We start from the raw sequence: 22,614 nt of genomic DNA on the forward strand, positions 1-22,614 counted from the left end.
TATCCCTTGAACTTATGTGTGTTATAAGCACCACAATCAAATCATTTTTCATACATATTCAGATGTAAGTTTGTGTACTTATACCTTGTATAGGTCAGTGTATGAATAATGAGGAGGGTAATATTCATTTGTGATTCTTTCTAAAAGGTATGTCTACAAGGAACTAAACTTTGGCATTATTTTCTGATCTGAGAGAATAAACAGCGGAAATATTCGGAGATGTCAAGGAAAGACTACTTCTCTCCAGAATCATTTTCATCTCAAGCTTCCTTAAAGCCCTTCACTTCAGAATCTGTTCAGTTGTCTGTCTATAACAGACAGTACTTTTACTTAAACAATTTGGGTTGACATGTCTGGACATATACAATCATTTTGGGGATTTTCGGTTTCTTTGCCTCCTTTTCATAAGTCCCAAAAAATAAAATTAAATTGTCCAGTCGAAGCAGTAATATTATTATTTCATTTCTAAAGTTTTAGGCAGATACCTTGATAATCAGCGAAAGCATAATAGCTGAATGTTACCCAGAAACAAAGAGTTTTGTTTTCATAGAGCACAATAATCAAATCGTATCCATAGAAAAATTCCAGGCTTCTTTTTCTCATATAATTAAACTCTTCAAATATTTCTAGAGACATAACAAAATAAGTAAAAATAGAGTAAAATTTGAAGTTAAATCTATTTTATAAAGGCAAATTTTGTATTGTCTATAATATTCAGGATGATATAATTAGAGGACATGAGTAAAAGCCTTCATAGTCCTTTGAATTTCATTGCAATAAAATTATAAATTTTTTTTTAATCAAGGCATGATCAAGAATCATATGATAAACTTTCCTCCTGTGACACATGATTTGGAGTTGTTAGATTATTTCTATGTATGTATCATTTCAGCTCACATACCCAAAAACTACTGTTAGCAATGATATCTTACCTTGCAAAGGAAGTTGATCTTAAATCCCAAAGACTGGGCATTCCTTGAGCCTGAGTTCATGTAGTTTCCAACCAAAAGAACCAACTCTAAAAGTCTATTAAAGCTTTCACTTTTCTTCAGTTCTTCACATGCAAGAGTTACTGCTATGATGCTTGGTTTGATGTTGTTCACATGTTCTTCAAAGGTGAGTTTGAAGAGGATGCTTGTGAGACGGGGCCGTAACATTTTCACTGAGCTCATCTAGAAGATAAGGAATCTCCATGAGAATGTCTATTTAAAACGTTCTTTCATCTCTCTGTGATAATTTCAAGAACAATACTGTAAGTTCACACACACAGCCTATTCCCTCTGAGATTTAAAATATACTGGTTTTGTTTGGTTTTGCCTTTATGTTGGTTTTCTTCAAAACAGTTCAAGTAGGGTTTGATTTACTATTTTATTGCAGGATATTGATGCATATTCCAAATTCCCCTTGGTATAACTCCAGTGATAATTCTTTTGAGTTTGGAATTTCCTTTACCTCAAACTTATTTAATTAGTTTCCATTTACCAAGTGAAATCTGAAAAGGTGATTGATGGAGGCTAGACACATAGCAGCATTTTATGCACAAACAATGAAAAGAAATTATTGAACATGTTTGTTATACTTAATTTTGCATGTGCACTTTGGTCTCCTAAATACAAATGCTGAATACAGACAAGGCACTGAGATATCTGCAAGCAGCATGAAATTTCAATGAAAACATCAACAAAAGACATTTTGTTTTAAACATGTCTTCACTTTGTACCCAAGGCTGGCCTTCAACTTTTGATCATTCTATCTCAGTCTCCTAGGAACAATAGATTTAAATCACAAAGTACCTTTCAGTTGTGTTCCATGTGCTTAAGATTTAAGAACCTTTTCTCTAGCTGATGGCACTATTTTGGAAAGTTGTGGAATATTTAGAAGTATGAATTTGCATGGAGAAGTAAAGTCATTTGGAAGGATACAACTGTCATAAATTGCTTGCTGGTCTATCATGTTGTGAACAGCCTGTGCCACATACAATCACGACCATGAACAGATCTGCCCGACCATGCCTTCCATGATGGACTAATATGAAAATATAAACCAAACTAAAACGTTCCTACCTTAAATCAGTTCTGTCAGATACTTTGCCACATTTATCAGAAATGTAGTGTACCTTCAAAAGCTATACATGAATTACTGTGTAAATTATTTCAGCTCTAGTAGTAAAGCAATACATTTGTTTGGCTCTCCTTTGAGATTAACTTGGCTATTAACCATGAGCACCTACTTCTCTCTATGGGAACATTTAACTTCTAAGTATTCTATGTTTTCATATTATTTCCAGGCAGAAATATAAACGAATGGAGATAATATTGCCCTGCTACAGTACTCACATAGCTCTCATCATATTGTATTATTTTGGTTAAAGTGCACAAATTGTTCTCATGTTTCTTCAGTACTCTCATGACAAGTACAAAGCTCACTACCTATTTTAAGAAGCTTAGATTGAGATGGTCATTGGTGATACACACCTTTAACCCCAGTACTTTTGAGGCAGAGACAGGAGGATCTCTGTGAGATGAAGGCCAGCCTGGTCTACAGAGCTCAGTATAGGCTCCTAAGCAATACAAAGAAACCCTGTCTCGAAAATAAGGGAGTTATAAAAATGCCACAAGAAACAATTAATGGTGAACAATATTGGCAATTGGAATAGAAATGAAAAGAAGAATGAAGGAGAAAGAATTAAGGAAGAATCAACAGTACTAGGTAACTAACCAGATATGGAAGAAGAAAATCATGATGTTAGAATTCATTATAGTTTAAAGAGAGCCTGAAGAAATGGCTTAGCAGTTAGAAGACCTTACTGTTCTTGCCCAAGGCCAAAGTTCCCTTCTAAGCACTCATAACGAGTGCCTCACCACCATTTGTAACTCTAATCCCAGGTTATCTGTTGCCTCTGTCCTACACCCATGTGTCTACATACATACACAGGCACAGACATATACATACAATCCAAAACATAATAACTTCAGAAATTATGTCAGTGTTGATGTAATACTGATTAATGTTCGGTTGTTTTGTTTAGGGACTGTGCGATCTGTTATCTATATACCAGTAAGCTAATCAAAGACTAAGACAGCAGAGGCAGGTAGAATACAGTTAGGCAGCAATGTCAGTCAAATATGATCAGACTTTGATTTCCATAATTGCAAATTAGGGAAAATTTCTGTTACTGTTTTCTAAGCTGTAGGAAGATAGAATGAATGATACTAGCTTCATTTCTGTAACTACAGATTTATCTATTTATCATTGAAGTGAATTTGTTTGGTCATTTTCTTCTGAGTAAGTACAGCATATTTTTATAAAAAAAAGACACTATTAGCTTCTGCTTATTAAGATTCTCAACCTTGAAACAATATTAGTCATTTACCCTCTAAAGGTGAACATTTATGACTAGGGAATAATGCAGCTTCGTTGGGTCATTACAAAATTATCTTGTAAATTTTTGAAAAGAATTAGATTTGAATGTTAAATTAACAGATTCTTTGGGATACAAAAAACACTGAGGATACATGTGTGCAGAAAAGAATAGATAAAGGTGTCAAATACTGTACCTTTATAAGCACCCAGTTCAGGATTTTGAATATGTTACATATTTAAATACTTGCTGACTGGTATTAACAATAGTTCTTAAGATGAATAGACATTTCCAGATTTTCCAGGAAAGACAGATTGTATATTGATCAAAAATAAGACAATAATTTATTTCCCCTAACAAATTACATTATTCATGATGTCAAATATGAAATACAAAGGAGTTACATTTGTTGAATTGCATAGTTTTAGGTGGTAATCTATCAGTCAATATGAATCAAGAAGAAATTGTACAACAGACTATTAGTTGCACTTTGACTCACCACATACACCAACATGTGACACATGGCAGGTGATGATGAATTGCAACTTCTTAAAAGTAATTGAATATATTCATTTGTACAAACTGAAACCACTGCTACTTAAGAAGATTCATATAAGATAGAAGCTAGGGATGGTGCAAAAACAGGCCTAAAATTCCAATAGATAGGAAATAGAAATAGTAAGATTAGAAATTCAAGGTCGCTAGAACTTCAAGTACGATATTGAAGAGATATGGAGAGAGAGGGCAGCATTGTCTTGTTCCCGATTTTAGAGGAATTAGATTACCTTAAGTTTCTCTCCATTCAGTTTGATATTGGCAGTAGGTTTGCTGTATATTGCTCTTATTGTGTTTAGGTATGTTCCTGTTATCCCTGATCTCTCCAAGACCTTGATCATGAAAGGGTGTTGAATTTTGTCGAAGGCTTTGTCAGTATCTAGGGATATACTAATACAGTTTTTCTTTTTCAGTTTGTTTATATGGTGGATCACGTGGATAGATTTTTGTATGTTAAAACATCCCTGCAACCCAGTATCACAGTTAAATAAGGATCAGGATAAACAAATAGGCCGAATAGATGTTTATTCAGGGAGAAATAACTTACAGCCTAGGCAGATGAACATCAGGAAATTCCACCCGATGCTCTCCTGTCCGAGTCAAGCCACCAAGAGAGCTTTTCCTGGCTCTCCGACCACCTTTCAAAGGTCACTTCCACCCATGGCTCCACCCCCAATGGGCGTGGTCAGTGACACAGAAGGACTATCTCACTACAACCCAGTAATTATGCTTACTTGGTCATGGTGGATGACTTCCCTGATGTATTCTTGAATTCAGTTTGTAAGTATTTTATTGAGTATTTTTGCATCAATGTTCATCAAGGATATTGATCTGTAGTTTCCTTTCTTAGTTGTGTCTTTCTGAGGCTTGGGTACCAAGGTTATTGTGCCTCATAAAAAGAGTTTGTCAATGAACCTTCTGTTTCTATTTTGTGGAACAATTTGAGGAGTATTGGTGTTAGTTCTTCCTTGAATGTCTGGTAGAATTCTCCACTGAATCCATCTGGCCCTGAACTTTATTTGGTGGAAAGGCTTATGATGACTGCTTCAATTTCATTTCCGGTTATAGGTCTATTAAAGTTGTTTGTCTGTTCTTGATTTAATTTTGGTAAGTGATAGTTATCCATAAATTTGCCCATTTCCTTTGAATTTTCAATTTTTGTGGAATACAGGTTTTAAAAGTATGACCTGAAAATTGTCTGGATATCCTCTGTATCCATTGTTGTATTCTCCTTTTCATTTCTGATTTTGTTAATTTGCAAGATCTCTTTCTGCTTTTTTGTTAGTTTGGATAAATGTTTGTCTATCTTGTTGATTTTCTCAAAACACCAACTCTTGTAGCATTGATTTTTTTTTATATATATATTGTTTTCCTAGTTTCTATTTTGTTGATTTCAGCCCTCAAGTTGATTATTTTCTGGATTCTACTTATAAGGGGTGAGTTTGCTTCTCTCTGTGCTAAGGCTTTCTGTTGTGCTGTTAATTCTCTTATGTGACTATCCTCTGTTTTCTTCATATAGGCACTTAGTGCAATGAACTTCCCTCATAGCACTGCTTTCAAGGTGTCCCATAAGTTCAGGTATGTTGTGTCCTCATTCACTTTGAGAATTAGAAAGTCCTTAATTTCTTTCTTTACTTCTTCTTTGGCCCAGGTGTGGTGCAATTGCACATTTTTCAGTTTCCATGACTTTGTAGGTTTTCTGTGATTTGTGTTGTTATTGAAATCCAATTTTAAAGCATTGTGGTCTGATAAGAGATGTCCTATTTCTCCATATCTCTTCAATATTGAAGTTGAAGTTCTAGCTAAAGCCATAAGAAAATAAAAGGAGATCAAGGGGATCCAAAATGGAAAGGAAGAAGTCAAACTGTCTCTATTTGCAGATTATATGATAGTTTTCATAAGCGACCAAATAAACTCAACCAGGGAACTCCTACAGCTAATAACCACCTTCAGCAAACTAGCACGATACAAGATAAACTCAAAAAAATCAGTAGCCCTACTTTTTTCAAACGACAAAGAGGCAGAGAAAGAAATCAGACAAACATCACCCTTTACATCAGCCACAAGCAACATAAAGTATCTTGGGGTAATGCTTGCCAAACAAATAAAAGACCTTTATAATAAGAACTTTGTGGCTCTCAAGAAAGAAATGAAAGACGATACCAGAAAATGGAAAGATGTTCCATGCTCTTGGGTAGGTAGGATAAACATAGTAAAAATGGAAATCTTGCCAAAAGCAATCTACAGATTCAGTGCAATCCCCATTAAAATCCAACCACATTTCTTCACTGACCTTGAAAGGATAATAATCAACTTTATATGGAAGAACAAAAGACCCAGGATAGACAAAACAACCCTATACAACACAAGAACTTAAGGAGACATCACCATTCCTGACTTTAAGTTCTACTACAGAGCTATAGTTATGAAAACAGCCTGGTATTTGCACAAACATAGACAGATAGACCAATGGAATCGAAATGAAAATCCTGATATTAACCCAGACACCTATGAACAACTAATTTTCGATAAAACAGATAAAATTATACTATGGGGCGAGGACAGCATCTTCAACAAACGGTGCTGGCACAATTGGATGAGGGTCTGTAGACGACTGCAACAGACTCATGTCTTTTGCCATGCACAAAACTCAAGTCCAAATGTATCAAAACCTCATCATCAATCCAGTCACATTGAACAACTTAGAAGAGAAAGTAGGAGGTACCTTGAACAAATTGGTATAGGAGACTGCTTCCTGAACATAACTCCAGAAGCACAAACACTGAGGGCAATAATTAATAAATAGGACCTCTTGAAACTTAGAATCTTTTGTAAGGCAAAGGACACAGTGGACAAGACCAAACGGCAGCCCACAGACTGGGAAAAGATTTTCACCAATCCCATATCCGAGAAAGGGCGGAACTCCAAAGTATACAAAGAACACAAGAAACTAGTCAACAAAACACCAAATAACCCTATTAAAAAATGGGGTACAGACCTGAAGAAAGAATTCTCAATAGAGGAAGTCAAAAAGACAGAAAGATACTTAGAAAGTGCTCAACATCCTTAGCTATCAGGGAAATGCAAATCAAAACTACTTTGAGATACCATCTTACTCCTGCCAGAATAGCCAAAATTAGATACACCAATGAAAACTCATGGGGGAGAGGAAGATTGAGTCCAGGTAGGAATAGAAGACAGGAGAGAGAGAGAGAGAGACAGAGAGACAGAGACAGAGAGAGACAGAGAGACAGAGACAGAGAGAGAGAGAACATAAAAGAGGGAGACAATATTGGTTTGAAGAGAAAATTGAACTCAAAGAAAGGTCTAGAGAACTCCAAGACTGCTGCAAACTAACAATTTGAGCATCCGTGGAAAGGCTACAATATATGCCCTTCCCAGATAGGGAGATCAACTAACTTATCCATGGAGTCCTCATCTAATACCTGTTGGACACATAAGCAAATACCCATGCCTAAACACTGATCAAACTAGAACACAGATGCAGATGGAGAGGAGAAGACCAGGCTGCAGAAACACATAGAGACTGCTTACCTGAACAAGGAAGAGCTAACGGGCCCCCAGACTGATAGCTGGGAAGCCAGCATGGGACTGACTCAGGACCCCCTGAATATGGGTCTCAGCCAGAAGGACTGAGCAGTCTAAGGGACCTCAGGCAGTGGAATCAGGATGTATCCCTGGTGCACAAAAGGACCTTAAGAACACATCCCCCATGGAGGGATAACTGCCTTAACCTAGAGACAGGAGAGAAGCCCTAAGTCCCTACTTCAAATGACCTGTCAGATCTACATATCCCCACCTGGATGGCATTCCTGTACATATGGAATTGGGGTGGGGGATGAGAGGCAAGTTTGGTTAGGGTGCATGTGAGAGGGCAGAGAGGGTAAAAGAGAGGGAGGGAGGGAGGGAGGGATGGAGGGAGGGAGGGAGAGGGAACTGTGATCGACATGTACAATAATAAATTAAATAAAAAAAAAAAAAAGAAATTCAAGGTAGTTCTTAGCTACAAAGCAAGATCCTATCCAGCCTTGGTTACATGAGTCTATCTGGAAAACACACATAAATACAAAGAAAGACTATAGAACAGTGATGATGTGAAGAAGGCTAAAGTATCTTATGTAATATTATTTGATACCAGGTAGTTAACCTTGGAAATACTACCCAGAATCAATATAATCTTTTAGTTTGTTTGTCTTTCAAGACAGGGTTTCTTTTTGTAATTCTGGCTATCCCGGAACTCACTCTGTATGCCAGGTTAGCTTGAAACGCACAGATATTCACTGCCTCTGCCTTCCTAGTGCTGGGATTAAGTTGTGTGCAACCACTGTATGGCTCAATATAATGTATTTTAAGTGTAATGTTCAAGAGAAATGTTTTGCTAATTCCAAGAAAAATAGATAATTAATATTTATATGCATATTTTCCATGCCATAGCTGTCAGTTGCCAAGGAAGAAACAAGAACTTTTAAGTTTTATGACCATGAACCAAAACTCCAGTTGTGTCAATTTATAGTTACGTGACCAGGTGCAAAGCTAGCTAATGTTTCTTAGGTTCTATTTCATCAGCAGAAAAATGTATTCATTACAATATTTATGCATGTTCAATAGGATAAAAATGAGATATTGTGTGGAACATGTCTGTTGTATCAACTGACACCATGTAAGCACTGGGAAAAAAACAGCTGCTCTTAGTTTTTCCTTCTTTATTTATCCTTAGAAATTCCTACCAAGAAGTCATTAATGTGTCTGCCAAACATGAAGTAAAGTCTTGTTGGACCCACAATTAAGCAATGTCTGTCTATGGTAGTCAATGAAGAATGTGGCCTATTATCCACTGGGTAGACTCCAAGAATCAATTACCATGTCTAGAACAGATCAACAGGATTTTTCAGTCTTAAGTATGAACTTTTACAGTGAAATCTGTATACATTGATAGACAAACGCTGAACAGCCATAGGAGGGTTTTGCTGTATAAAGGAATAGCATAGTGAAGCACAGAAATAATAGGAAGCAGTGAGCTATATCCCCAGCCACATATACAACCATTAAAAGGCTTGAGTCTCATATAGGCACTTGAGTGTTCCTAAGTGATGTAAGTAAATAAAGCAGAAACTCTGCTGAAACATAGGTTTGGTTTGTTGTGGTCCCTCACAGCATTTTAGTTGAGTGGCATCTTTTGCTTTGTAATTCATTCCTTGAATGGTTTTGGGATGCTGACCAGGGTGTTGTATTTTGAAGGGGATTTATTTGTATTGCAAGTTACTTGTCTATCAAATCGCATCAAGCCACTCTCATTACTTCAGCTGATCTGCACTATATTAAAAAAAAGTGCATTGACAGCTGTAGTGAGAACACTACAAGTGGGTTATTTCCCCAAAGATTTAGGCACAGTTTCTTTTATATATTTTGAATTGTATATACTTTATAACTATAAAGCTGATGAATATATATCTAATAGCAAAATAATACAGGAATGCACAGAAAAAAGATAATAAGCAGCAGCTGTAATATCATGTATGATTGAAGAGAAGATCATAAAACCTTTAGGGTTATTCATACCAGTTTTTACTAATGCCTATCCTATGAGAATACAATTGAAATGTTAGTCCCTTGAAAATAGTAAAATGTGTTCCAACTATTACATGGATATCAAGAAATAGTCATTATTAAAAAGCATTGTCCAATGGATTTACAAAATAATTACTTGTATTTATTATAGTAAAGGGAATAAATATGGTTATATTAAAAGATGGGTTTTTGTTAGGCTGGCAGAACTTTCAGTCTAAGAGAGATTCAGAGGCAATGACTGAGAAAATTTTGTTTGGAATTACAAGAATGAATTAGATACATTTGAGATTTTCTAGTAAATGAATATTTTTCTTATCTTCTAATACTCAATAAGTTTTTAATGGGCAGGGACTCTCCTTTTCATTGTTTTACTCGCTGCACTAAATCCAATACCGGTAAAAATAATCAATATGAGAATTCTTCCTATATGTAGAAAACGGGAAATGTTTGCACGTTAGCTGTCATGAGAGTTGAGAGCCATAGTTAATCTGTGAATTGGAGCTTTAAAAAATAGTGTTGAAAACTGACTCAATATCAGAAAAATAATGATGTGGTGATAGAGGATATTTCCCCAAAGATGGTGATATGTGGAAATTATGCATTGAGAAACATCTACTAGTCTTTAGTATAGAACAGAACACAATAACAGTGTCTGCCCCAAAAGACACCGTAAACTCAGAGGAATCACACTGCACAGTTGAACAAGAATTTTAAAATATTCTTGTCAAAACATCTATTTGAGGCCACGAATGAATATTAAAATTACTGTGGAGCATTGGTATTCTATTAGGGAATTAAAGAGATAAAGGAAAAAATAAGAGGGTTAACTCCTGATATTTTTAATTTAATTTAAAGAATTTATTGACACCCATCGACCTCCTGTGAATATTCAGGTTGTCTTATTTTACCTTATTTTATTACAAAAGGTGAAATAAACAATTCTCTCATGAGCATGAATTAATATGAAAAGTTTTTTGAAATGAATATTAATATAAATACAGGAACTTGAGAATGATTCAAGGTGACTGTTCTTTTACTTGATGAAAAGATAATAAACTTGCTCTAAATTTGCTCCTGCTCTTCTTTTCTTTTGTTTTTTTCTTTCTTTCTGTTTCTTTTTTTTTTCTTTTTTTCTTTTTTCTTTTTTTTTTTTTTTTTTTTTTTGCTTTTATGGTGACACTAGGGTTTCTATGTGTAAGAGCGCTGGAAGTCCCAGAACTATGTCTATAGAGCAAGATGTCTTCAAACTCACAAAGATCCCCCTGCCTCTGCCTCCCAAGTGCTGAGATTAATGGCCTGTGCCACCACTGCCTGACTTTTAAACTACCTTTTTTCAGATAACATTAACCACAACTACAAGTAAGAGCTAGCATTCACATGTGCAGAAAAATGAAAACAGAAATACTGAAGCATAACATAAAGCAAGATAAAGAAAAATGCGAATTTTCCTTAATGAATATGCAAACCCAGGAAATAATGCAATATTAATATTATCTAGGACCTATAAATTTCTTTCTAAATTAACTGCCTTTGATATTACAGAGGCAGGGAAAAAGCATTTTATCAATCCCCCTTTCACCTGGCTAAGTTCTTTTGAACAGGTTTTATAAGCTCTTTAGAGGCTTTAAAAAATTAAAGTGAAAGGAGGTTATAGTTGTATTTCTTTCTCCACTTGCCTTTACATATTTTGCAAATGAAATAAGAAAAAAAAATAACTGTTCTGTCTGTAACACCATATAATCTGTTTTGTTCATTAAAGATTTATATGTATGAGGCTATTGGAACATCTTTACATCTTTTTGTTTTTTTACTAGATTATAGCTTGAGAATGTTTTAATTGAAAAATATGGGTAATTTTCAAGTCAGAACAACAAAAGTACTGATTACTAAGAGAACTAATTATTGCCTTCTTTCCTCAGAAGACATGGTAGTTTAGTAGATATACACAGCATGGGTCTCCATCCCCAGTGCAAGACAAGTGGGAATTTCCACAGCTCTGAGGTTTGAGAACAGCTGAGTTGCAAACACACTCAGAAGCATCTAAAAGCTCCAGCTGGGGCTTCTGACTGCCAGAGCTTTCAAAGATCTGTGCTTCTCTTCCAGTAAAGTACAGCACATAATTACAATGGATGTACCAAATTCAATTCCGTAGGAGGTAGGTTGGAGAACAAGTCAGTGGGAAGTTATGCAGCCAATCCACCCGTTAAAGAAGATTATTGATCATAGAAGGTGTAGGAAGAAGCATGTCTTTCTTGCTGGGAGGTCGGCCTCCACACAGAGGGAAGATTTCCATCTTGATATTGCTTGTTTGTCTCTGCTTAATCCCCTCCTATCCCTCCCATGTTTTTTTCTCTCCCAGTTGATTACAAGTGATTTTAAGTAAACCGAAAGTTGTGACAGTTAAAAAAAAAAAAAAAAAAAAAAAAAAAAACCCAGGGACTGACACAGATAAGCTTTATTTTCTCTCTCTCTCTCAAAAAAAAAAAAAAAAAAAAACTGCCATTTCAGTCAATATAGAAGGAGTAGTCATATGTATGGTACATATCTTGCCATAGCTAATATGAATTGAATGTTAGGAAGTGGTATATGGATTGAGAGTATGAGAATAATGGAATAAGTCCACTGGCCTTTGCATCTAAAAAATACATTCAACAACAATTTGGTAAATGCTTATCATGAATAACATCCGTATATTCCACCTACTTATAACACACAGCTACCCAATTGGCATAATTACTGGGAAAGTCAACTTTAAGCTGAGACTTAAAGAGTAAGTTTTAGAAAGGCAGTGAATGGGAATCAGACATGCTGGTACATGCAATAATTCTTAAAAAAAAAAGAATGAATTCAAACACATAAAAATGGAATTCAATATGGCTGATGTACAATGAACAAGAGCCTCTATACAAAACTAAGAAAGATTGTCAGATGCCAGGCCAAAATATGCCTGATATGTTAAGATAGCTTAATACTGTGTTGATGGGAAAAGTGTTGGCTGTATAAACACAAGGACTTTTGTTCAGTCCCCAACACCCATGGAAAAGCACAGAGGTACATATCTATAAAGGCAGCAATGAGGAGAGTAGTGAATGGAAAATCCTGTGTCAGATTGGCCACCCAGTCTAGCTCACACAATGAGCTCCAAGATCAGAGAGAGAATGCCCCCAAGAACGAAGGCAAAAATTGAAAAGAAAATGTTAACCTGATGTTGAATCCAGCTTCCACACGTGCAGACATATGCAAGAACAGCAACTCACATACAGGTGAATCTACTGTATATACATAAGGAAGGAAGAATGGAAGGAATAAAAATAAAAATACTGTGCCATTAGTGTTTTAGGAAGTAACTAATGGGATAAGCTACAAAGACACTCTTCATGGAGGCACTAAAATTAGACTGATTAGACTAGCTACTGTTAAAAGTATATGGTAACAATTACAAGGAATAGTCATGCTGCCTCAGATGATCAGAGTGGCAGTAGAGATGGAGGGCAGATCTGAAGTATACTTCAGCTCTGACTAGGAAGTAGTTAATGACCTTTCCTTGATCAATTTCAATGCATAATTTAAGGCAGAATCCTGATTGCTACTGACTGAACAGTGAAGGAGATACAGACAAAAGAGAGCAAGCAGAGACTTCTGAAGAATCTGATGATAGGTCATAGAAAAATGGCAGTAACTTGCAGGATCCTTGGGTCAGTACAACATTTTAATTCAACCATCTATCCATCTATTTTAAGCAGCAAGTGACAAGATTCATTTCCTTGAAGAGAAGGCCAGAGTAGAGTGACAAATTGAAGCAGCGAGAGAAAACACAAGTACAGTAAGCAAGAAATAATGCTGTCTGGAATTAGATGGGTTAGAAATACCCACAGCAGAGATAATGAAAATGTGCATGTCCTAGAGCATTTATCTAGTGCATCATGCTCTCCCACCATCTCCCTTTCCTTTAGTAAATCACAGTAACTTAAGGACAAACTGTGAATTCTAACTGCAGTCCACATCTACTATTTACTATGCAGCCTTGAACAATTACCTGAGTTGGGTTGGTCTTGGTTCCTCAGCAGTAGTTCAGAGATAATAACAGTGTCAACCTTTACCTCACAAAACATAAAAGACATGAATATTTTGACTGGCTTGACCTTGTGCAGGCATTACACAAGTAATCACAGGTGCTGTGTGTTTATATGAGCACTGGTAAGTTGCCCACACCTCACAGGACAACTCTACAAGCCATGAGCATATAGACAGCAGTAATTGGACCCAGGGCTATTGATAACAAAATGGAGGACATGAAGTTGGGAAGGAGATGAGGATTAGAAAGAGGGGGGATTTAATGGAAAGAACAGTGAACAAATGATTAAAATATGTTATATCAATGAATGCATTTTCCGAGGAATATATTAAAAATATTACTTTTAAAATGGCCCACATATAAATGTTAGCAAAAAGTACACAAAAAGTACAATTTAGTAAGCTTTTACTATCACTAACACTGTAAGGGTTCATTAGTAATAAACATTGGACATCTCCTTTTCTGAAGTTTCACAAAGAATGAATAAATTTTCAAAAAGAGTGGGGTGAGGACAGAGCTCTGCTCTGCAGTATTTGCCTAGCATGTGGGAGGTCCCAGGCTTAGTTCTCAGAGCAACAACAACAACAACAAACAGTATTAATTCAAGAGCAATGTTGAGTAACCAGAGTCTCTAACAGGTTGAGATAGGAGACTAGCTTAAAATCATACGTTAGAAACCAGCTAGGGTGATGTAACAACAAAGCAACTATGGAGGTAGACCACTATGGAGGTAGACCAGACACAAGGAGGTCATGAACTGCTTTTGTTCTGCTACTGGCAAATAAGAGTTTGAAATAGATGAAAAGAATGGATGTACAGACAGGAGAAGAAATGATAAGAAATGAAAGACAGAAGGAGAATGGGGAGGGGAGAGGTTGAAACCTATTGTCTGAAGTTAGGGAATCAGTGAAAGGTTTTGATACTGAAATCATGAATAAAAATTTTTTAGTATGAATATACTAAATAACATTGGCAATGCATGAAGAAAGCCGAAAACAGGAGCTTCCCTAAGTTGGGGGTTTTCTCATTAGTGAGAAGGATGCTACTTTCCAAATGTATTGGTCATTAGGGAGCTTACATAAGTTTAAGGGTTAAATAGTATGAGATATACTCTAATAGAACTAATCTAAGTTGATATTTTTAGTTCATATTTAATGTTTCTTTTAAAATCTCTGCCTCACACTTTTATCTAAAAGTTTGCTTATAACTAGCCAAACCCTCACTACCTATTTTACACAAGAAACTGCATACAACTTTAAAAGACTAAGGTTATTGTTTTTATTACTAGTTACTTATCAAAGTTATTATTATAATATGAATAATATATTGAATAAGAAGAGCATGCCTAACCTTTATTTAGTAAGTCTCAATTGATACTCTTAAGCAATATTAAAAACTGCTGAGCAATACAGAAGATTCTCTTTGACTCCACCCCATCAGAGACAGAGTAAAATACAGTACGAGTACACAAGGAGAATAGGAGAATTCTTGTACATAGAGCCTTAAATATGTGCATAAACAAGAAATGTTTTCCATTTTCTATTTTTGCCTTTAGTTCAGAAGGTATATTGCCTTTTGTACTCCCCAATTTCATTTCCTCAGTGAGGTACCAAGGATATTCCTCTTGAAGGACTTGTCTGGTAAACTAATCCATCTTTCAACATAAACTGCACTCAGGAAAAAATGGTTTCTGAGAAACTATGTAATGTACCTACTGTAAAACTCATAACCATCATGATGCAGCTGAAATCTCAGATGGTGTATAGTCCTGCTTCAATTATAAGATGTATCAGAGTTGCTTAGGTTTCAAGTGTGGACTTGGGGCTACAAATTTTATTATTTAGCACTCTGTTAAAGTGCTACCAGTTAATAAATTATACAGAGTCGATTCAGTTGACTAATAGATATAATTTAAAAATAAGAGGACTATGTCCCCTATGTCCATTATATGTTCTATGTGATCCCAAATTTGCTTGTCTAGTTTCTTTTTTAGGGATTTGACAAATAGTTCTACCTCAGTGTAGGCAACAGCATGCTCCAGAATAAAAAATAAATATGGACAAGAGTTTATTGTATATGCTATAAAGAGTAGACTCACTCCAATCTAATACAGTTTCATATGAACAAAATTTCAAAACTGAAGTAGGATATCAGATAAAACCTAAGATGTAACTTTTTTGAAACATTATGGAATATTTTAGATAAAGCTGATAATTTTTGAAAACAGGTTGAATGATAACTTAAAAATCCTTGGTTTACAAATGAAAAATTATTAGAAAGGCAGAGTAAACCAGAAATTCATATAGCAAATAAATCTGTCTTGAACACCTTAGTTAAAAAATAGCTTTTAGAGGTTGGGGATTTAGCTGAGTGCTAGAATGCTTGTCTAGCAAGCACAAGGCTATGGGTTCAGTCCTCAGCTCTGGAAAAAAAATGGGTTTTCTTCAGAGAAACTAATTTCAATGTTCTCTATACATTTTTTCTGCATAATCATTTGAATAGCAGGCTTACTGTATTTTAATATATGATGATATTTTTATACTTAGTCATTCTGTGTCATTTCAAATGATGGGCATAAGGAAAAATAATTAAATTACATCAGGTAACTTGTAAGATATTTGAGCTAATGGAAACAATACATTGCAAGTTCTCAATTGATTATTGACCCTCTAGAAAGTTTGAAAATATTAATGTTATTTCAGATACAATGTATATATTAAAATAGTGGTTAATTTTTAAAATTTCTCTAAATATGATTATTTTTATTTCAGCCTAGTTTTCTGGGGACTAAATTCTAACATTCAGATCTGAAGGGAAAAAAATTAATAAATGTAATACAGCATGCAATTTTGCATTCAATAATATCATTAAATATCATCATTGTTGAAGAGAATATCCCATATGTTTGATTATTTTTGTGAATGTAAAAATTGACACAGTTACATTTCAATACCATAATACTGGAAGTAAATATTTTTTCTAAGTCAATATTATATTTAATTATGTAGCAAAATAAATCAACTAATGAATTTCTTATGCTTGTGAGTAGTGTATTCTTAGGCCATTGTGACCAATACATACCACAACACCAAACTGCTCTGGCTCACAGAGTTCATCATATTCACTCTTAAGCTGTGCTAGTTCTCTGAGTACATTCTGCTCAGGAAGATGTTTAACAAGATTCTAAAAAGAAAAGCATAAAAGTTAGTAGTTATTATTTAATCAGTAAGAATTTTAAGAAGATATCAACAACTCAAATAAGCATATTTAAAAAATACAACCACTTAAATTAACAAAACAGGGTGTAAACTAGTTGGCAAGGGAAGTTGTGGCACTATATAACAGACTCATACCTTGAGATATATATGATCAGCTAATTTCAACCAGAATAACCTCTAAGATATATTCAGACATGATATTTAATCTGGACAGCTAAAGACCCAGTCAAATTGCTACATAATTATCAAAGTTAGAAAGAGAGTTGCCTGTAGAAATGCTGTAGAACACTTAAGAATCATCAAATTATGCTACTAATATTACACATGATTTCCAATTTTCCATATCGAGCTATGATTAATAGTTTCATGTCAATATGAAACAAGCGAAAGTGTTTTAATGAAATGTCTATAAAGGATCTGGCTGTAGGTAAACCTGAAAGGCATTTTCTTAATTAGTGATTCATTGTGGATTGGTGTTCCTTTAAGAAAGATGATTGAGGAAGCCATAGAGAGCAAGTCAGTAACCAGCACCCTTCCATGGCCTCTGCATCTGCTCCTGCCTCCAAATTCCTGCCCTGATTTCCTTTGATGATGAACAGTGATATGAAAGTGAGAGCCAAATCTTCTTAGAATCCGCCATGACAGCGCCCCTTACCAGCAGGAAGTAGTTTAGAAAGAACGACGCCCAAATTACGAAATATTGTCTATAAATGTTTGTTTTCATTTAAATGGACTTGGTTATATAAAATAAATAAATAAAAAAGAAAGTGAGAGCCAAATAAACCCTTTCCTTACCAACTTGATTTTGATAATAGTGTTTCATAAAGCAATCATACGGTATTTTAAATTTGTCTTCATAAAAGAAAAAAACATTTTAGTAAATGTGAAACAGATTGTAGTAAATGTGAAGCAGTGGTTTTGTGGATACCATTTACAAGCCATTTTAAACTGGAAAAAAATTGACTTTAACACAGAAACCAGTGAAACTAAATATAGGACATCACACAGAAGTGCAATTTTATTTCCTTCATTTAAATTTTCTCTCCTTCCACTCAATTCTTCCTCTCTACTAAACTCTTGGCATACATTGGTATCCATATTAAGGCTCAAATTTTAAAGTAAGAATTACCTAGGATTTAAAATAACGAATAAATAAACTGAAAAGTTACATTATCAGTTCACATACCCACTACATGATCTACATGGGGGAATCTAGTCATAGAAGTAGAAATGGAACACAAATATAACAACAACAATAACAAAACCCTTGAAATGCAATAGATTCTGACAAATTACTTGGTAATAGGTAAAAGGCCTCTATGATCCATTCTATATCTCTCTCATCTACTGCTGCTTAATAGCATGATTTTTCTCTCTCAACTATTTCAAAAGTAGTGTTTGAAAGATTATTTCTGGGTGAGTATGAAAATTTCATTCTAGAAAATGTCAGTGAGCTGATGTTTACTAAGAAAACGACAAAGGAGAAAGAAGTAAGTATGCCACCAAATGAGGAGATTTTTTTCCCCTCATCTTTTATGCATCAAAAAAAATTCACTTTCTGATAACTGTCAGTGTTAGTAGAAGAAATTTCTCCTAATAGACCATAGGCTTCTAACTACTTTTTACATTTGTGCAATTACTCTATAATGCTTCCAAAACTTTGTTTCTTTTAAATGTTAATTGCACATGTAAAGGTTACTTAAGTAAAGGTATTGAACCATACCGCCCTTTCCTTCTTGACAAAACATAACCTTTCTATTTTTTTTTTTTGGCTTATATCTCATTAAGTCATTTTAGTAGTAGCGAACAAAGTTAAGTTCATTCTGATAAACTCTATAATTTACCACATAAATGGGCCAGAGCCAATATTCCTTTTTAAAAAATATATTATTGCAGTATTTTCTAGCCATCATCAGATGGATAAATGAAAAGATACAGTAAGTGTTTTAAATTCTATTGATAAGTATAAATAATGAAGACAGGGATGCTTTTCTCAAACACTTGGCAAAGCTTCTCATTTTAACACAACTTTCTACACTTCTTGAAGAAAAAATCAATTCCTTGTTATTGGGACATGTTTTTTAAACACTTTCTTATGACATACAGCTTAAAAAGTTGCATATGCAAGGGTGCATATGTACTGGCTAGTTTCACATCAAGTTGACACAAGCTAAAGTTATCTGAAAAAAAAAAAAGAGCCACATTCAAGTGAATGCCTCCATAAGACTAAGTTGTAAGCAGGACATTAAGGCATTTTCTTAATTAGTGATTGATGGGGAAAGGCCCATCCCATTGTGAGGGGTGCCATCCCAAGGCAGCTGGACATGAGGATCAAGCCAGTAAACAGCATCCCTCCATAGCCTCTGCATTAGTCCAGCCTCTAGGTTCCAGCCCTACTGTTCTTGACCTGACTTCCTTTGATGATGAACAGTGAATGGGAAGTTTAAGCCAAATGAACCATTTCCTCCCCAAGTTCCTTTTTGGTTATGGTGTTTCATGAAGGAATAGAAACCCTAACTAAGAATATTTAAGGCTTTTATATTATATTCCCGTGTTCTTGATATTTGTTCTTAGGGGTAAATACAAACACAACTGTTTTCCTTTAAATAGTACTAAAGCCTGGTACTGTCCTTATTTTTTGTTTTAATTATGTGTTTGCCCCTTAATATTACTTGCCTTCTATTTAAATGCCACATTACAAATTAGATACAGTTACTAGAGGATCTCTAGTTTCAAAGGGACATGTGTGCTCCTGTGAAACTATGACAAGCTTAAAACAGCAGCAGTATATCTTCTAATTGATGTAAAATATAATTATCAGAATGCGATGGGACAGCTCTTTCCTTTTGATTAGAAATATCCAATATCTGTGCAACTCTTATAGTTATAGAACAAATATAAATTGAACAAATATAAAGAACTTGTGGTGGTTGAAAAGAAAATGGCTCCCACAGGGAGTGGCATTATTGGGAGTTGTGACTTTGCTAAAGTAGGTGTGGTGTTGTTAAAGAAAAGTGTGTCACTGTGGGGGCAAATTTTGAGGTCTTTTTCTCAAGCATTCCTGAGTGTGACAGGAGTCAACTTCCTTTTGTTTGCAACATGAAAGTCACTCTGCTATTGCTGTAGTATCCGATCTGCCTCCATGTTTCCATGCTCCCCTAAATGATCAGAAAGACTGAACCTCTAAAACAGTAAGTGATCATTCACCAAGACTGGTTACATACACAGCTTCTAAGTTTTCAAAGCAACAATGGTCATTTCCACCACAGTTGAAGCCAGCATGATTGAAGCCCTGGAGTCAATTCACATAAATGACAGTAAACATGTAAACAAAACCACCAAAACAAACAAACAAGCACCAAGCCTAGACACTGAGAAACTACTACTTTGTAGTCATGTTAATTCTCATATGTTAAAAATAGAATATATTTGGACACATATGATAGATATATTAGCATATCATTTCAGGAAACACTGCACCACTGCTAAGCAATTCCAAAGATACAAGTAGTTCACAAACCATCTATTCTGAAACCCTAGAGACAGTACTAATAAACTATAGTGTGTGAAAAAAATCACAGACATAAGGGCCCTACCCACAAGTTTTGAGTCAGTAAGTTTGAATTTATGATAGAGCAAGAAGAGAGAGAGACTTTATGATGGAAATTAAGTACTTTAACATGTGTGAGATAAAGTATTTAAAACAGTCAGCTCTAGATATGGTTTGCAAGGTTTAGAAAAAGAGCATGAAATATCAGGATTTTCAATTTGATTCCATTTGTCTACCTGTCTATTTTTATGCCAATACCAGGCTGTTTTCAGAACTATAGCTCTGTAGTAGAGCTTAAAGTCAGGAATGGTGATGCCTCCTGAAGTTCTTTTATTGTATAGGGTTGTTTTGGCTATCCTGGGTCCTTTGTTTTTCCATATAAAGTTGATTATTATCCTTTCAAGGTCATTGAAGAATTGTGGTGGGGTTTTAATGGGGATTGCATTCAAGCTGTGGATTCCTTCCAGACTAATGACGTTTGATCAAGGCAGACCGCCTGAATCAGAGTACCAAGTGATCCTACATTCAAAACAGCTGGACAAAGCAGCCTTGCAGACTACAGCCAGGATTTCTGCATCTTCTTAGAATCCCCCATGACAGCGCTGCTTACCAGCAGGAAGTAGTTTGGAAAGAACGACGCCAAATTCCCTAATACTGTCTATAAATGTTTGTTTCCATTTAAATGGACTTGGTTATAAAAAATAAATAAAATAAAAAAGAACATGAACACAAAATTTAAAACAACACTATTATGTTACCAGTATATATGCCAATAACAAATAAAATAATATTAATAAAATAATATATATGTTGTACTACACCTTTTACAGAGCATTTTAAAGGGAAAAAAACTAACCATACACCATAGCCAAAAATCCATATACTGCAAAATCATAAAGAATAAAATGTAGCCAAAGATTGGTAGCACATACCTTTAATTCCAGTACTTGGAAGGCAGAGGCAGGTGGAGTTCTGTGAGTTCCAGACCTGCCTGGACTACAATAGCCAGTACAAAGACAGACTCCAAAGCTACACAGATAAAGCCTATCTTGAAGAAAAAAGAAATAGAATGGAGATGATGATCATAAGTTTGAGGGTCATGTTTTCTTCCGGGCAAGAAGAATAAACAATATGTTTCATAAGCAATGGTACTGTGGGCATTGTTATATGATATGATTGCTTTAATGAGCTAGACAGCAACATTTTTCTACTGAACAGCACTGTAGATACTATGCTTCACATCTGCAGGGGATATATTCACTTTTCAGTTTGTTTTTCCTCTGAACAACAATCAAGAAAGCAGAAAGAAAACTACTTCAAGTCTAATCTTGTCAGGGTTGTTGTCTCAGGAAATAACTGTCAACATTTTTATAGTCTTATAAAATATTTCACAGATATTTACATGGAAAAAATCAACGATTTTTAAAAGAATAAGAGACAATCACATGATTTTGAGCAGGTCATATTATCGGCCACTTAGTTATACGATGAACAAAGGACAGCTAGGCAAACATAAATTGAAATAGCATTGCTAAAAAAAGTCCATTTTAGTATTGTTTGAAATATTTCCACCTCAAAGCAATATTCAAATTATCTATGAAAATAATGCATAAAAAGTATATTTGGCTAGGAGCACTGATTTTCCAACAGATAGAAAAACAATAACAGTCTTTTCTGCAATCTTCAAAATAGGATTTTCCTTTCAACTAGCAATATGTGCTCATATTTATAAATATTTATATGGCTAACTTTTCCAACACTCTACCAATAAATGTGAAACAATAATGATAAATGGCATGTACAGACGATTTTAAATATATGCCAATGCCAAGCTCCACATAAAAAGACTATTACATATACAACAGAGTATACAAATATACTTGTTAACTCATGACCGGTTTTATAATGGTTAAGTAGTTTCTTTGATGTTCCAATAAAAGCCTGTCCTCTTTACCACAGCTGACACAGCACCACTTGTGAGAAAGCCTGAGGATAAAATCAGAGAAGAGACATCCATGTTTGGAGTCTAAAGAATAGGTCTTGTAAAATTTCCCCAAATTCTATTTAGAAAAACAAAACAAAACTCAAGTATTCTCTGTACCTGTGACTCTTCCAGTCCATAAAGTATGAGAAATTCCTCTTGGATGAATACTGTTTAGTATTATACTACACTATCTCAAATGTTTTTCTTAAGTATAGCATATCAAATAACGACTGCTTGCCAATCAGTAATTTCTCATCAACAACACATAATTACTTCATCTGG

The 22,614-nt window shown here is 34.9% G+C and overlaps 1 protein-coding gene across 1 annotated transcript in view; it reads right to left on the reverse strand.

Annotated features, from left to right (window-relative positions):
- Diaph2 (diaphanous related formin 2) overlaps window positions 1-22,614 on the reverse strand; it is a gene marked incomplete at its 5' end in the record, with an annotated part of 564,399 nt that overhangs the window by 374,854 nt on the left and 166,931 nt on the right. Inside the window, 2 exons of the mRNA XM_051179135.1 lie at window positions 933-1,172; window positions 16,662-16,763. Of these exons, the coding sequence (XP_051035092.1) occupies window positions 933-1,172; window positions 16,662-16,763 (342 nt within the window). The remainder of the gene's footprint in view (window positions 1-932; window positions 1,173-16,661; window positions 16,764-22,614) is intronic.

The sequence above is a fragment of the Phodopus roborovskii genome, unplaced genomic scaffold (genome assembly GCF_943737965.1).
Source record: "Phodopus roborovskii unplaced genomic scaffold, PHOROB, whole genome shotgun sequence".
Taxonomy (NCBI): domain Eukaryota; kingdom Metazoa; phylum Chordata; class Mammalia; order Rodentia; family Cricetidae; genus Phodopus; species Phodopus roborovskii.